At 37.8% G+C, this 17365-nt stretch overlaps 1 protein-coding gene across 4 annotated transcripts in view; it reads right to left on the bottom strand.

Moving 5' to 3' along the window:
- Nucleotides 1-17365, bottom strand: part of SNX13 (sorting nexin 13) — a 59995-nt gene that overhangs the window by 25415 nt on the left and 17215 nt on the right. For all 4 annotated transcript variants that reach the window (XM_035128904.2, XM_060280737.1, XM_060280735.1 and 1 more), the window contains exons 2-9: nucleotides 13265-13377; nucleotides 12046-12148; nucleotides 10768-10857; nucleotides 7669-7790; nucleotides 5276-5397; nucleotides 4195-4296; nucleotides 3658-3746; nucleotides 806-889 (exon numbers count right to left, since the gene is read on the bottom strand). In XM_035128904.2, the coding sequence (XP_034984795.1) occupies nucleotides 806-889; nucleotides 3658-3746; nucleotides 4195-4296; nucleotides 5276-5397; nucleotides 7669-7790; nucleotides 10768-10857; nucleotides 12046-12148; nucleotides 13265-13377 (825 nt within the window). The remainder of the gene's footprint in view (nucleotides 1-805; nucleotides 890-3657; nucleotides 3747-4194; nucleotides 4297-5275; nucleotides 5398-7668; nucleotides 7791-10767; nucleotides 10858-12045; nucleotides 12149-13264; nucleotides 13378-17365) is intronic.

The following is a 17365-nucleotide window of genomic DNA, read 5'->3' as shown; positions in this document are numbered from 1 at the left end:
TTCTCAAGCTGACTAGACTGATGTATCAAGACATAGTTCCTTTCAATGCATTACAGTCCAACCTTCCTTTTTAAGTTCCCCTCAACTGGGTGTTCGTTAAATCATTGCACCTTCTAAGCAATAACCTTCATAACCCAAGCTTCATTCTCCTGTTATTAACATTGAACAATTCTCCTGATTTCAAACTATGTTCTACTCCTACTAATGCTGCTTCAAGGAATTAGGAAGAGATTACAAGAGATAAACAGCACTGGGTGGGTTTTTTTAATGATTACACTGTCAACTTCTACAATATATATGTTGTTATTTAAGTGTATTAAAAAATGAGAACTTAATGGCTTGGGTCCCATCTCACTTCTAACCAGTTATGCTTAACTATGTTTTGCAGGTGAACACACAGTAGGATGGTGTATTGAGCAAAGATTGCAGCTGCTGCCACTCTGCTAATACCTATGTCATGGTTGAGATTAGTGTTACGTCCAAACCCAGGCATGTGGTTTGTCTTCCCCAGACAAACCATGTGAGGTAAACTAACAGCAAACCCTAATTGTAAGTTTAGGGGTGTTTGGGGGGGGGGGACAGACTATAAGCCGGGGGTCGGATGCAAGCACCAAGGCCAACCGTTGCTTAGCTCCTTGCAGTGTGCCAGGAATGGAGGAGAAGCAAAGTGGGTGTATCATCATCAAGCTTTGCATGCAGCTTTAATTCCTAGTTTAGCTTAACTGTGGTTTGAAGTGATATGTAAACCAGCCCTATGTGCATAGACAAACATTCTAAAGATACTGTTCAAGCGTAAAAAGCTTACCATCCATATGAAATACTGATTAATATAATCAGGATCACTGAGCTGATTTATTAATGGAAGAAGAATTCCTCGAGCAAGGATTTCCTGAAAAATAAGGAACAATAAATTGACCAGACCTCAACTAAAACAAAAACTAACACAAAACAAGTCAAATAAAAAGAAAATTAAACAAGAAATAAAATTCTCTATCAACTTTTTCTAGAAAAAATATTCCAGAAAGCCACTTTTCGAAGCCTTGTCAGCTTCAAAGAGGCAGATTCGAGTTGTACCTTGGTTTTCAAATTTAATCCATTCCAGAAGACCATTAGACTCCCGGAACAGTTTGAAAACCAAGGTGCAGCTTCCGATTGGCTGAAGGAGTGTCCTACAGCCAATCGGAAGCCGCACCGGACATTCAGCTTCCATAAATTGTTTGAAAACTGGAACAATCACTTTCAGTTTTCTATCGTTCGGGAGCTGAAACGTTCAAGTTCAAAGGTGTTTGGCTTCCGAGGTTCCACTGTGTTTATATCCAAACTCAAACTGACATAAAAGCACTCAAATAGAGCAGGCTCGCCTTCCCTTGATTCAGAGAATGCCAGTAAGGCCAAGCTCCTTTTACTCCATGCAATCATAATAATGGGGGCAGAGGGCACGGAGAGACAGAAAGACACACACACACACACACACACACAGAGAGAGAGAGAGAGAGAGAGAGAGAGAGAGAGAGAACAGGGCTGTGTCAGTTTCATCCCAACTCCAGCAGCCCAGCAGCAACCCACCCACCTTCGCAACCGCTCCACTATCCAAATATTAGTAAAGGAAGGGGAATTCTGCTGAAGACATGCAGAAGCTCATCATGATCTGGAATGCTCAACGATCACATGGAGTGCCTACATGTTTTCAGCAGGCTTTTCTATTGCAGACATCTCAATACATAGATGGGGAAGGGAGAAGAGGAAGCATTGCTGGTGGTGACGGGACAACAGGCACAGCCTTGTTCTCTGCCTTATTGCAATCACAAAAGGGCTCATGTTTAGCAATGTAATCTTACAAATGTCCTGTCAGGGGTAAGAAGTAGCTGAGCTGCTCAAACAGGAGATATGGGTTTAATTGTCATAGCTGGCAACTCTGCAGGGCTGGAGAATCCTAGTCTTATTAGCAAGTTCTGCTTTGTACTTAATGGGATACAATAGAAGATGTGACCTCCCTCTATAGCACAGGGAGAAAGGTTCTCAAATAAACCGATATTTGCAGAGCCTTCTGACTGATTCTCCAGTGCAATCTACCAACCAATATAAATTCCTTCCTCCCCCAATTTATGATGTGACTGACAAGCAAGAACTCTAGGACTTAGGCATCTTGAAAGGCTTGCCACCACAATTCCAGCTCCATCTTCAAGTCAAAACATAATTAAATATGTAAGTTAAAGATGGAATTCCTTTCTGATCTGTATTCAAACATGAGGGAGCAGGAAAAGAATAAAGAGGCAAGGTTGAAAATAGTACTGAGAAGTGTAAGGAACTCTATAATAAAACAATAAATTGCCAAATGCATTTCAGCAGCAACCTTCCTCAGGGGAAACGAAATGACAAACCATAATTCAAAGAATGCAAAGTGTGTCTTAGTAAAGGTAGCCCTTCACCTGTACTAAACATAAAACAAATTAAGCTCAGCCATTTCTTATGCACTTGTTTTTCATTAAGACTATAGTTACCCAGTGCAAAGCCAATGTTATAATTGTAAATTGCTCTATATATGTAAATAAATTAAAATAGTGCAATTCTATACATGTCTATTCAGAAGTTAAGAAACATTTAATTCAATGGAACTTATTTTGATCAAGGATTATATTAATTTAAAAAGATTACCATACAACAGCTCTTATGTGGTTTGCTGAATGCACATGTAATTAATTTTAAGATTAAGGATTAATTTTATTAATTTGCTTACTTTTTAACATAGGTTTAATATAACTAATGACTATGAATACCATATACATGTTGCATTGTTAATATTTTAACATTGTTTAAATTATGATGGTTCATTTAGTGCCCAAGGAAGGTTTCCACAGTCTACTGGGCAAATGAATATTCTGTTAAAGCTTTTTTCAGTACTATTTTCAGACTTGCCTTTTCTTCACTCTTCTATATTTAGAGTTAACTGACTGTTTGAATTAGAAGTTATTTCTCTCTTAAAATATCCTCTTTCTTTTGCTCCTCCAAAAGGTACAATACTGTATGATGCACCCTTTGTATAACGGGCGTGATCCAGCTCACCATGAGTACAGCAGCTCCACCCATATTTCCAAAGGCCCTTCCTGCCCTTGTATGTATATTAGAATACATACAGGAAGACAACATAAGTAGTAATAACTTGATCTAGCCTCCCCTTGGCCATGGCAGGTTGGCCACCCCTTAATAGCAAACACAAAGCGAGTGAACATGAGCATATACAAGTGGTGAGTATACCTATCTGGTGGTAGTGGTGGCAAGGAGAAAACTGGGCTTTAGTTGTGGGAACCTTCTTTGCTTGGGTACCCAGTGGTGGACTGAATCATGCCATTTCATTTTAACGGTCTTTTTAATCATGCCATTTCATTTTTAATTGTTGCACACACCACATTCATACTTAACAGAGCAAGACTATATTGGCCTTCTCAGAAGTGCGGTAAGTAGATACAGGGTAGCAACCTAAGTCATTTATACCTTAAAAACAGATTAACGGAAATTAAACAGAGAATTGCAAAAGCTTTAATTACCAGACAAATCTAGATATAAAAACCTTATGGTTCCTGATTATATAAACATCATGCAGTTCCTAGGCTAAGGAGTATTGGACACTCCTGGAGTAGGGTAGGAAACTAAATTTACCCTGACAAAATATCTCATGATCTTGTTCTGGAAGTCTCCAGGAGGTAGCAATAAATACAGTAAAACTTCACACAGATCCCTTAGGAATCCTAAAGGTACAAGATATAAAAGAAAACAGTGGATAACAAATTCTAATATTGTGTTAAACATATTCCTTTCAAGTATTTTAAGCAGTAATAGAAATCATTATATACTACAATAAATGCCATCACCAGATTTTGTATGGCAATAATCCAGAAAAATCACTTATTGATAACAATTTTCTAGGAATACAATATTAGGTTGCAATATATAATGTTCAGCCACAAGTCTCACTTCTAAACTAATAGAAAGGCATCTTATTTTTCTGTTACAAATATATTATTCCTACTACTAATTAATAACAAAATTCAATGTCAAAACTATGTAGCAAAAGTACACTTAATTGAATACGAGGGATTAACAATGATCCACTTAGAAATCTCAGTTTATTTCTAGGAGACTAGTTGCTGCTCTGATTTAGTCACAACATAACTGAAGAAAGCAAGGGGAAAAAACCTTCTTCATCTTTGGGAGATGTGCAGACGAGATCACGACAAACTCTCTTTTCCGTTTCAACTTCAACTTCAAAAAAAGTATTTACAAGGTCTTCTGCCCCATCTAAATAGAATTGGAAAATTTGAGCACATCAGCTTCACTGAGATTCTTTTTCCAAATGAACCTCTATGAAAACTTCTGAACTATTTAAATATAATTTTGCTTAGCAATTTAATTTTCATTTCTCATGTGTGACAAGATATGTATTTCATAATGTGGAAAATCTTAAAGCTCAGTTCAGTGACTACATTGTGTGCACTTCCACTACAGTCAAAACAGAAGCCAAGAGTTCCAAGCCAGGAAATAGCCACAGCAGGAACTCTGGTCCTTGTGTTTGGTAGCATATACAAAGAATAATCACCACAACTGCTTTCCTTGAAAATGGAAGTCTGTGTGACAGGAAGCAACTGCTCTCTCAACCATTAGAGTTCAGGCTGTACTGTAATTTGTATTTCTGATACCACAAGTTTCCAGTTTAAGTACTTAGTTCTTTCAATTGGGAAAATCACCAGAAGACCAAATCTATCGCATCCAAAAACCAGTGAATCACCTGACCTGACTTTTCAAGCAGACTTGTTCAAGCTACCAGTCAGAATACATTTATCTCTAGACAGAGAAAAGAAAGCTTCTACTGCGGAGGAGCATCCATCTTGCCCAATGACTTCTGTCAAGACAAAAGAGGGCTGGCATACAATACTGTGCTCCCTGTTCCCTTTGCCTCCCTGAAAAACCCTTCCTGGGGAGCAGGAGAATAAGAAATCAGGAGGAATATGAGTGGAGACAACTTGCACTCTTGTGTCAAACAACGGAACCCATAATGTTTAAACCTGATATTTATTTATTACTAGTAGATACATATTTAATGCCAAACTAAGGCACTTGTGGCAATTAAAACCACTGTAAAAGAAGATAATGCACACACTAAGCTCTTATCTGTAAGATAACAGCAGCTGAATGCATTGAGAAATAGCTGTAGGCTACCTTTTACACAACTCAATAAATTACAAATTTTAACACAACATATGAAAGTTGTAGGCATTACCCGTAATCTGATCCTCTTTCTCTGTTATCCTTTGCTGAGCTTTTCTGAATACTCTTAGATGAGTGGTAAAGTCATCTACGAGCCGGGTGGTAAAATAAGGCTGCCAATCTACTTCTTTTGTCCTTTCAAAATAAAGAAATACTACATAGACATAATGTCACAGACTACATAGACATAATACTACATAGACAGTGCAGACAGACAGTGCAATTTTAAACACGTTTTTCAACAATAAACTACATTGTGCTCAAAAGTGTCTTTACTCCCTAGTAGCTTAAAGTTTGTTTGGAGAGGGTTTTTTGTTTTGTTTTGTTTTGTTTTACAGTGAACTGTTTTAGGAGAGAGGAATTATAATGAGTACTATTAGCATGTGGTTGGTTACAAAAATTGAATTCAGTAATAACTTTTTTTTCAGTACTTAGGTTGCACATAATAGAATACAACAGTAGGTGGCAACCTTACATAAAAATGCTGTTCAAGACCTCTCAAGCACATGGATGGGGGAGGAAGGAATCTAGAAAGCTGTGGTCCTAAAGTAGACACCTTTGATCAAATTGGCCAGGAGGATGAATGCAGAGATCAGAGCAAGGGCTTGCTCCAAAACTGTGCTTTGCTGTATTCCCATTCTCTTACAGATTTGTATGTAAGGTAGTCTGAACTTTGCCTATCTGTTTCTTTTGTGAGTTAATTCAGCCACCTAAGAGGCACTACAAAGTGTGCTGGTCTCCAGCCATCACATGTGTAGAAATAAAACTGGCAAACGTCACCGGGTCTTGATGGTGTGATGTTACTCTCAGGGAAACCTTGCATACATTTCATGCATTTTACACTCAATTGCCCCTAAAACTAAGGGGATGTCCAATTACTCATAAATATGTAAAATGTACATTAAAATTCCTTTAAGGGCAAAAGCATGTCAACCAGACCCATCACTCTCAGACCTGCTGGGTTCATTTCAATGCATGTGGTGGCAGAAATCTCACATATAATCAAACAACTCTTAAGCATCTGGAATTACTTTTTAAATACATCAAAATATGACAGAGATGCAGCTCTTGGATCACCTCACATTCTTTTCAAATTTTTATGTCATAAACTTCTGGATTTTAAAGGAAATTTAGTTTTGTCTTTGAAAACCCATGCAGAAACAGGATGGAATGGAATTTTGTCCTATCCCATGACAAACTGGCCCAATATTTTTTTTTCTGGAAGCATCCCTATTCCAGAGAGACAAAACAAAACAAAACCAATCCAAAATGTATGGCATTACGATCTGTAAATATTAGTAACACCTGGTGAACAATCTAACCATTTAACAACTGAAGGTTATGATGTTAAAACTGTTTTGTGTAACACAATAAAATGTGTACAGTTCTGTGAAATAAAGTATCTGAAGATGTACTGGATCTAAATAAAGACCCCAACCTAAAGAAACTTGCATTTAATGCCTAAAGGGAGATCAAGTAAGTTTGAAATGGCTAATCAGCATCTGTACATATTGGGTTAGAAGCAGATTAATCTAGTTACACTTTGCTCCCACTGAAATCAAAAGGATTCAAATCATAACAAATTATTCACATTTATTTCAATGAGAACTAAGTACAACTAACCCACTGTGGCTGCAACCTATCTTTACATTTTTAATAAATGCTGAAAATATGAGCTGGAAAAAGATGTCCAACTTCTTCCTGCTTGTGAGAACAAGCAGTGAAACCACTTATTAGATTTCAGTGAGCAGAAGTGAGAAATGTTGACAACTTCCAGGATATGAAGGTTCATATTTCACAGTATAAAGATGATAATATTTGGTTGAATTTCACAATTACACAACACCTTATTGGCACTTAAATAATTTCTCATTATGAGATGAAAAAGTGGTTTCTTTGATCAGTAAACTGAAACGACAAAATAAGTTCATAAGTTTCTCCTACCATTTGATATAAGCAAGTTTCCAACGGTTGTTGATCATCATATGAAATGTCAATTACTTGTATACATCCAGGGATAGCACAGTTAGTAGAGCATGAAACTCTTAATCTCAGGGTTTTGAGTTCAAGCCCCATGTTCGATAAAATATTCCTGCACTGCAGAGGGTTAGATTAGACAACCCTTGTGGTCCCCTCCTATTCTACAATTCTATGATTCTAGGTCGGAACCTATGAAATATTCCCCTCTTTAAAAAAGCCAAGTTGTCCTTAACAGCAAGCATCTGTAACACAAACTCACAAAACATGATATATGTGTGCAACCTTTTGTCTGTTTTTATTGCATGCAACTTGCTGATATATTGCAAGGAAGCATTATGAACCATTTTTAATCTACTTTTGTAAGCTACTGGGATAATTTTAGGGAAAGTTTTCAAGATTTGTTTGAAAAACAAAAGTAATTCTTACCTAGAAGAAAACTGAATTAGTGCATTTTGGAGAGCTTGCCTGATTTCAAGAAGAAAGGATTCATCGTCACTTAGTGTGTAATACCAATACTGGACATAGTCACGCAAGGAAAACTGGATAACCTAAAATTATATCAAATTAGATAAATAAAATATTAAAACATTCATGTGTGTAATTGTTTCTACATTATCTGAAAATTTTGTTAAACAAATAATGCTTATAAGGGCTAAAGTTGTGATACTGTACTGGCCTGGTTCACACAACACAGTAAACCAAAGTTCAAACTTTGTGGTGTTTCCCTCCTCCCTGCTTGCTTGGAGAAAACAAACTATGATTCTTGGCTTAGCATTATATCTTTGCTTTGCTCCTAGCAAACCACAATCTGTAGCCAAGGTTTGTTCTTGGGTTGCTGACCATAGTTTGTTAGGAGCAAACTATCCTTGATGCTTCATGAACAAGCAGATAGAACCAAAAGCCCCATCTTAAGTGTCATTACAATAACTTATCAACCGTGGTTCATCACAACATGCAAATGAAACCATTATTGTGCGACACAATTGTCATTCAGAATGTGAGAAATTCAGAACACTAAAATGAATCGCAATTCTGGGTGTGCTCATGATCACAAGCACACTGCAGAGCTCTCCTGCTGCTGGTCACTGAACACGTTGGCTCAAGAGTACTTTACCTTTCGTGTTCTGGATCATAGCCACTTGCTTAAATAAAGGCTCAGAGCTTAATTAGGCTTATCGAGTGAGGTTTTTTGCCATTATCTTGATTTACTTAAAATCAGGTTGGTTACAGTTGCATTTATTCAGCGACTCTTGGTAGAGTACATCAAGGGAGAAGGAATGATTGTGCAGGAGAGAGAAGGAACAAGTCCAATCCCTAAATGCCTAGTTTATTCCACATCTCTGTTACATGACAATATTGGAAAGCTTTTTCTGACTAAGGTAGCAGTCAGAGCATTTTTTAACATGGCATACTTCACAATTCCTTTCCCCAAACCTACAGTGAACTGTGGCCACAGGTACCTGTGATGTAAAACTGCCATCAATAGTGTTTTCCAAATCTTACAAATATCACAAGGCTTACTTTGCTTTTCATTTTAATTCCACAAATCTTGGAATTAAGCACTTACATAAAGGGGTTATGCTCTCATTAACAACAACAATATATAAAAGCTTGTTGTTGTTAATGAGAGCTTAAACGCCTTATGTATTTTGCAACAGTAGAGAATAATACAGGGGGAGGAGGGAAGGATCAAAGCTTGAAATGTTAAGACAAAACAGCAAACAGTAAATTGCGCTTTAAATCTCCAGATATCCAAACTAATCTCAGTATTTGTCTAGGAATGATGTCAATGACTCAAAGACACCAGGTCATGAAATCCATCCAGTGCTAAGGCAAATTTACCACTCCCCTATAAAAACATACAAACAACCCCCCCCACACACACACACACTACAAAGAAGTTTCCCATTAGGTAACAAGCACAAAAAGTACAAAAGTATTTTCCCTCATGCTGCTTGCAAGCTTTGAAAGACCTTGAAAAAACCAGCAAAGCTATTTTGCGTTTCGAGTATGACCCATGGCAAGCCTTGCGTACATGTCCTTTTTCCTTCTCTTAAAGTAGAAATTAGAAATTAGAAATCTCCATATCTGTTTGCAGTAAATGATTGTTTAGCTTGGTCTGGGATCCTAGTTTTCTTTAACCATAGTTTGTTGAGTTTGGATTAAAGAGCAAACTGTGATTTTCTGGGGGGGGGGGAAGGAATGGAAGCTTCTAATCCCCTCCCCTCATAAACAGAGAAGGGATAAGCAGAGTAGGGAGTATGCAAATTAAAAATTAATGCCTGCTCCTATCACTGCATTTTATAATTGATTAGAATGGTTGACATATATTTTAGCCCTGATAAAGAGTTCTGCTCAAAATTCATAGAGCATTTGACTCTTTTTGGAGGGGGTGGGGAACCATTTATTAAATATTTATGTCCTCCTTTACATCCACAAGTGCATTTCCTCAAGGGTGCAGCACATGTCCTTTCGCAGTATGAATTTGCATTAAATTTAATGTAAATATCATACAGCGTCAGAAAGACTTTAATTTTTCCAGTTCTAAAAGCCAGGCAGCAAGCAAGAGCAGGAAATCACAATTCAATTCTAGATCTTGCTTGATGCTTCTGCAGTTCTGTGCTAGTTCTGTGCTCTCTGTTTCTGGTTACATACATTAACCATGCCTGAGGCAAAGACCGCAAGTCAAACAATAATCATTGTCTGCCCCTTCCCCCCACCCTCCACTTCAACCAGAACAACCAAAGTCTACCTGGTGATAATTCAGAGCATAATCTAAGCATGTAGAATGGCTGGATATAAACCATATATATTTTATAGTTGGCTTGTTTAGCAACTAACAACTGCTTCAGACCATAGTTTAGCATTACATGTAAACCAGCTCTTTTAGAGTGGACCCACCTTTTGGAGTGGACCCACAAGGAATGCAAAAACAATCTGGACAAGGTATTATTTAGCCAGTTTATTTTCTTACATTTTTAACCCACTTTTATTCCATCATGCATGCCACCTTGGGCTCCATGTGGTACTGTGGCAGGGACTAGCCAGACACAGACCTGCTTAGCTTTAGTCACCTTCAGATTATACTCATGTACTTATGGGGAAAACGTTTGTATTGGCTATCTACAACTTCAAAACATGTGTCAATAAATATGAGAGGCAGATGTGATCCAACAAAAACACTAATAAGTTATTCAGTTCCTTGGGATAACAGTCAGAAAGTCCGAGCCGCTTCAAAAGGGGCTAACCACATTTAGGACATTTCTACCTGATCTATCACCAGAAAGAATGTGAAGTGTAAACTGGTCAGAGACATACCATATTTTTAAAAAATGTGATACAGCCCAGTATGCTCATTATTTGAGCCACAAGGAGACAAGGAATAGGACTATATGTGTACTCAATATATACTATCTTGAAAGTTCTCCTATTTTAGCAGCCCACAAAAAAATCTTACTATAACAAATGTCACAGAATATCATGGCTATAGTCTGATTTACAATGCAATTATTTTTCAAAACTTACCTGTTGCAAAGGTTCATCAATTATATAGGCTCCAGTCAACCTCCTATCAATCTTAATAGGCTTGCTTTCCTGTTTCATTTCTTCTATGCACTTTGGGAGAGAATGGACAGAATTAGTCAATTCATTAAAAAAAAGATTCTGACACATGCTTATGGTTTACAATGCAAAAAGGATTCAGCAAAGGACACACCTACTGGATTTTGTACTTCTGCTTTGTCTGTCAGCAACCCTTTGTGAGAATATCATATTTAAAAACCACATGGAAGTGCTGTTAAGGATAGCCACGATCAAAATCCACTGAGACTACAGAGCTTGTAGCAGGTCCAATGTTAAACAGTGCATTAATATAGTATAGTTTTCATCAATACAGTCAGACAGGCACAAGAATAGATATATATCCAAGCATATTTAATCAAACTACAGGAGGAGGACCCAACATTCAAGATTAAGTTTTAGGCAACAGCTTCTAGTTAATCCACTAAAGAGAGCTTCGTTGTTCATACCTTGTCTATTTTAGCAACTTAGAATCTAAACCAAAGGCGGCAAGCTTCCCTCATGTACTACAAACACAAGCTTTACTTTGCTTTTCAGTCTAAGACTATGAAAGTCCAATTAAGTCAGCTGAAGAAGCAGATGTATCAATTTATAAAAGATGAAAGGTCCAGAATGGTGATCCTGCCAGGACAGACAGCAAAAACCACTTTGGGGCTAATTTGCAGAAAATATACATAAAATACAATATTAGAAAAAAAGAGAAAGCTAAACTAAGTGATATGCAAAATGCAATCCTGTATTTAATGTATCTGGGTTTGTTCGTTGCTTAAAAAAATAGCAGCTCTACCGCTCTCCAATCTGGATTAGACCAGAATGAAATAAAGCACTAAAATCCTCTCCACATGCCCCACAGTCCCAAACCTGATCTACCCCGACAGAAATGCTATCACGCATTTCATGTATCATCATGTAGAAGTTTCAGAGCGAAATCACATGAGAAAAAAAGCCATTTGGGATTTCACACACATCATCCTGTTATTCTGTTTATAAAGTACTTCACGATTCTTACTTTATTTATGACTTCATTTTTAGTCTAACCAAAACTGATATATCAACCATCAGCAGAAGTTGTTTAATACCAAAGTTGGGAGGGTTTGTTCTTTAAATTGCCTAAAATACCTTTTCTTTTGTTGTTAACTTGAAAAGGAAATGTGGCATGAGCACAATAAAGTTTGACTTGCGGAGAATAAATTGTGAAAAATAATGCCAGTATTTTTTTCTTACCTTAGTAATACCAAACGATGTTGGAGGAAGATAGGAGTGTTCACACCGTTCAAGGTACGTCTCTGAGTTGTTTTTCCCAAACAAGAGTGTTACCACAAAGCCCCTAGAAGAATGAAACTATATTGTAAGTGTCAAACAGTGAGATAATCTACTAACATTCTAAATAAAAAATAGCCAAAATTTGTTCCCCAAGCCTCCACCTACTCAGTGCTAACTGAATGTTGTTTAAATATTGCAAAAACATTTGTATTAAACAAACATATTTTTGGAACACAAATCCTGCTTAACATCTTTGAATTAGCTTCATTCTTGTGAATTTACCAATTCATCCATAGCAAAAGTTAATACAATATGGTATTAACTAATGGTAAGTTATTCATACTTACCTTTTTCTCCTCACTTTCCAGGCACACCTCTGTGCTTAACAGCTCTGAAGCAGTCCACGCCCCCCCCACGCCCCCCCGGGAGCTTTCCCTGTGAAAACCTGCTCTTTAGAGCTCAATTGAAACAAACATCAATTCGGGTTTTCAGCAGATTGACATTTGCTCCGACTGAATTTAAAGATGGGATTTTACAGACAAAGCTCTGGAGCAGCAACAACAACAACAAAAAGGGCGCTTGGACACAGAGCTTTTAAGTGCGGACTGTGCCTGGAAGGAATGGAAGTGTAGATAAGCCCTAATTTGAAAGAAATGGGTTTATAGGAATAGATGAAAATACAACAGAGAAATCATTTATGCATTTAAATGATTTCACTTTAACCTGACTTGAAGTAAGCCTTGGGTGAATATGGACTCTACATTTTCATGATAGTTAATTTGTCCTTGACTGAACTCTTCAATTGAGGCCTCCATATAGTCAATGTCTGGTTGAATTTTATCTCATAAGGGGTGTAACAATGTGCTATCAAAAAAGGCACAGGTACAGTGAAGTAATTTACTTAAATATGCTTGATTATCTTGAAAAGAAGCAGAAAGGATGAATAATACTGCCAAACAGATGAATAATAGTAACAACAAGGTTCTTTATCAATGTTCCGTCTTTGCAGACGCCAAGAAGCTGGGCACCTATTTAAGTAACTTGTCTTGCTGACTATAATCTCTTTTTGTTTGATCCTTCTTAAAGGGAACCTATTTATCAAAATAGTTCTAATTTCACTGCATCATTTTAAGTACACTTTCTTTACATACATCAAACACATACAAAATAGCATACTTACCCACCCACGAAGCAGAGAATATAAAATGCAAAGTAAAATATAGCGAATGGTCCAAATGTTATTAGAAAAAGCACGATGCCAAGGCTTCCCCATCCCCATATGGAAAGACTGGTCTGGAATACAATAAGACACAAAACAAGCAATGTTTACATTTTGTATTGCAAACAGTAATAGCCAACTCTCTCCTTACACTTTTGCTACTTAACAAAACAATGTTTCCTTTCTACTGAAATAAATAGAGGAAGCCAATTTAGAATAGCTAGAATTACTTTAACAAGGTCTAGCAGCAGTTATACATAGCTAGTACTCAGGATGAGGGGTAAGGGGAAGGGTGCATGTTACAGTAGCTTCCTCCCAAACCCTAAACCATTTTTTTAGGGATGTGTTGAGTCAGACACACATGGAACAGAGAGGCATGTTGGCCCCAGACTTCTTCTAATGCACATTTTAAACACATACACCCCTCAGACAAACATGTGGCTTTACACAGAAATAAATTCTCTTGAAATTATTGAGACTTCAGTCCCAAGTTATGTTTCGGGAGCAAGGTAGAACACATAATAATAATAATAATAATAATAATTTATTTATACCTTGCCCATCTGGCTGGGTTTCCCCAGACACTCTGGGCAGCTTACAACAGAAAAATGAAATAAAACAATTAAACATTAAAAGCCTCCCTAAACATAATGTATTTTAATTTTAATAACTACAATATGGTTGCTTTTACAATGAAGAACTGATGATCACTGAGATTCATTGAGGAACACATTAATGTCTAATAAGGTAATCCACAAATGGATATGCAGCCCCTAAGTCTACCATAGGAGGTGGTCTGAAAAACCTGACCGAATCGCCACAGAACAACCAATGACACAGTCATGATATTTGTCAACAGCTTTCAGCCAGGGGGGTACCATGGGCACAATTATGTTGCTCCTTAAAGGGAAACAAAATTTATTGTAGCCACAACTTACTTTTAAACTATTCTTAACATCTGAAATGTGCAACCATGGTTAGAAGTCAGTTATGGTTTGGAAAAAACAAAAACAAGACGCCCCTGTGTATAAGCCACACAACCGAAAGAGGAAACTTAGCAAGAATGGGTAGAGCTGGGAGGCAGGGGGGGCACAATTCAGCTAAAGTTAGGACCCTTAGAGTATCATTAAATGCTAGTTAATTCTTCCACCAATATCACTGGGCTCAAAGACCTTTAATTTGGCACCATTGTTTCAATAGTGTGTGAGAAAATGCTGCAATATAAAACAGAGTTATGACTGCTGTACAGAATTCTGTACAGACTTCTCTTCCCTTCTCCTTCCCTCTTTTCAAATGCAATCCCTGAGGGGAAGCGGGTGGGGTGAAAGCTAAACTGCAAGTCTTTGATGCACCAGAGGTTTATCTAGGTTAGTTATGTCACTTAAGAGTTAGGATGCCAACAGCAGCACAGCCTTTACTGTAAGAGATGTTTATGCTGCTAGTGTGCTTACAAATATCATTTTGCAAGGATTTGTAAGATATACATCTTACAATATCCCAAAGCAAACATATTCCTCAGAGCTGTGGTATGCATGAAAACCATCTCTCTCTGTGTGTGTGTTTTTAAAGAAAATGGGAATATGAGCACCTAGGGACTTCAGTACACTTTAATGCTTACTAATTAAAATAGTTATGTTCACTGGTAAATGTCAACACTACCTTATCTACACAAGGTGCTTGCGGGCAGTATGGTTGCTTTTCTTACTTTTTTGGTAGTCCTTTTAAGAGCAAGAGAGAACCCGGCTCTGCATTAAACAGAATAATAGAATCAAAGAGTTTGAAGTGACCCTAAGACTAATCTAGTCTAACCCACTGCAATGTACACACACAGCAAAATTCCAAGATTGGGGGCAATGCAGAAAGGATCTGGGATAATCTCATAATGTTTGAGAATAAGGAAAGGAGAAACAAACTTCTGCTGGAACTTCTGGGCAAATTTCACCATGCTACAGTATTTCACTGAATAGTGCCTGGCTTCCCCAGTAGTAAAAGTAGGATCAAGTTGCTCCTAGAAAGAAAGCTAGAGTAATCTGTCTTTCTTTCTGCAAGACAAATAACTGAACTGTGAGTGATAGAGCTTATTTAGATGGAGCCAGCTCACTAAAAATAGAGCACAAGAATCTATAAATAATTTCATGCAAAGCACAACAGAAACCATTAATTATGCTACTGTAGGATGTGAAACTTGCCACCTATACCGGTACATGAAAATGAAGAGGAAAGATGTTCTATATAGTTTTAGTAACACATAAATGGGGGTGGACGATATCTGTAGCAGAATTGTCTTCATTGTCTTCATCATGAATGACTTTATTCCAACCACTAGGTGCCCAGGCTACTGCTGCTTTTCATTTTTCCAGGGACACTGTTGACTAGTGGAACTCACTACACTGTTGACTAGTGGAACTCACTACCCCTTGCCTAAATTGTAAGGAAGACGGCATTGCTTATCAAAGGGTGAAGATCCCAACCTCATAGCATAGCATAGCCTCTTTCCCTCAAATATAGAGCCTCAATGTCTGGATTCAGTTATTTCAAGCTACAGTAGGCAAATGCTTTTCTCTGCACACGGCAGATGAAGTAGAAGATATCTTCTGACTATGATTTTGTTCTCCATGCTCAAGAGATATATATGAGAAAGAAACAGTCGAGCACTAAATCTCCCATCTTAGCTGAAATAGTACAGTGAAACAAAAGCAACATTGCATGATATGTACTTCTGCTCCCAATATGCACACATTAGCTTCAGGCACTGAGACAATCCTGAAGATCTGGTCATTAAACTGAATGCACAACATAAACACAGCAGCATCTGATGTCCCTGCTATACCAGATCTAACCACAAAACCATAACACATAGCCATAAACCAAATTGGACCACAGAAAAAGCAAAGAGAAAAGGTTAGTGCGTACATACTCTTGCGTAGACCACAACAGAGAACATTTGAACTTAGACTAATCCTTTTCATTTCCAAGCCAAGAGATAAAGATCACTCAGGTGCAGTTTATTGGTTAAGTAGATTATTTCTATTTTGAGTTTTACTAGTGTCACATTACTAAAAACGGGGTTTCTAAACACATGCCACAATGCTACCAAAGTTAAGTACCTTATATCTACACTGAAAAACACGTTGAACTCTCCTGTTGAAATCACTGGAGCTGACAAATGGTTCATTCATAGATATAGATATATAGATATATCACCATTCAGCTATAATCCCAGAACAGTTGATAAAAACCCCTGAAAGTTAAAATAAGCTAAAAGCCATAACATTATAAAAGCATCATAATTAAAAGTGCCACTTAAAAGCTCAGGAAAATGACTTTTCCTGGTGCTAAAAGAATAATAAAGTGGGAGTCAGTGCATTCAGAATAGCAAAGCATAATGCAATCATAATCCCCAGTCCCCGTTAATAATGTAACAGCTTTTTTATGAACAAACTGTAGTTTCCAAACAGTATTCAAAAGTAGCTCCAGGTTTAGAACATTACTGTAGTCTAACCCAGGTGGCGCTGTGGTTAAACCACTGAGCCTAGGGCTTCCTGATCAGAAGGTCGGCGGTTCGAATCCCTGTGACGGGGTGAGCTCCCGTTGCTTGGTCCCAGCTCCTGCCAACCTAGCAGTTCGAAAGCATGTCAAAATGCAAGTAGATAAATAGGAACCGCTACAGCGGGAAGGTAAACGGCGTTTCCATGTGCTGCTCTGGTTTGCCAGAAGCGGCTTTGTCATGCTGGCCACATGACCTGGAAGCTATACGCCGGCTCCCTCAGCCAATAATGCGAGATGAGCGCACAACCCCAGAGTCGGTCACGACTGGACCTAATGGTCAGGGGTCCCTTTACCTTTACCTTTAACCTGAAGATTATCAGAGCATGGATAACTGAGGTCAGGAAATCTCTGTTCAGATGGGCTGGTAATCTAGCTGTGGCCCTAAACTGGTAAAAGACAGGCCTTGCTCTTTAAAAGCAGAGCAGGAGGGGCATGTCAAGTGTTGGGACAATGCCTATGCTTAGAACTTTGCTTAAGAACTGTTGCACTGCATATCCTGTACTTGGTGGTAAT

This window comes from Zootoca vivipara, chromosome 12 (genome assembly GCF_963506605.1).
Source record: "Zootoca vivipara chromosome 12, rZooViv1.1, whole genome shotgun sequence".
In the NCBI taxonomy this organism is placed as follows: Eukaryota; Metazoa; Chordata; class Lepidosauria; order Squamata; family Lacertidae; genus Zootoca; species Zootoca vivipara.
This window is presented reverse-complemented; position numbering and strand designations above follow the sequence as displayed.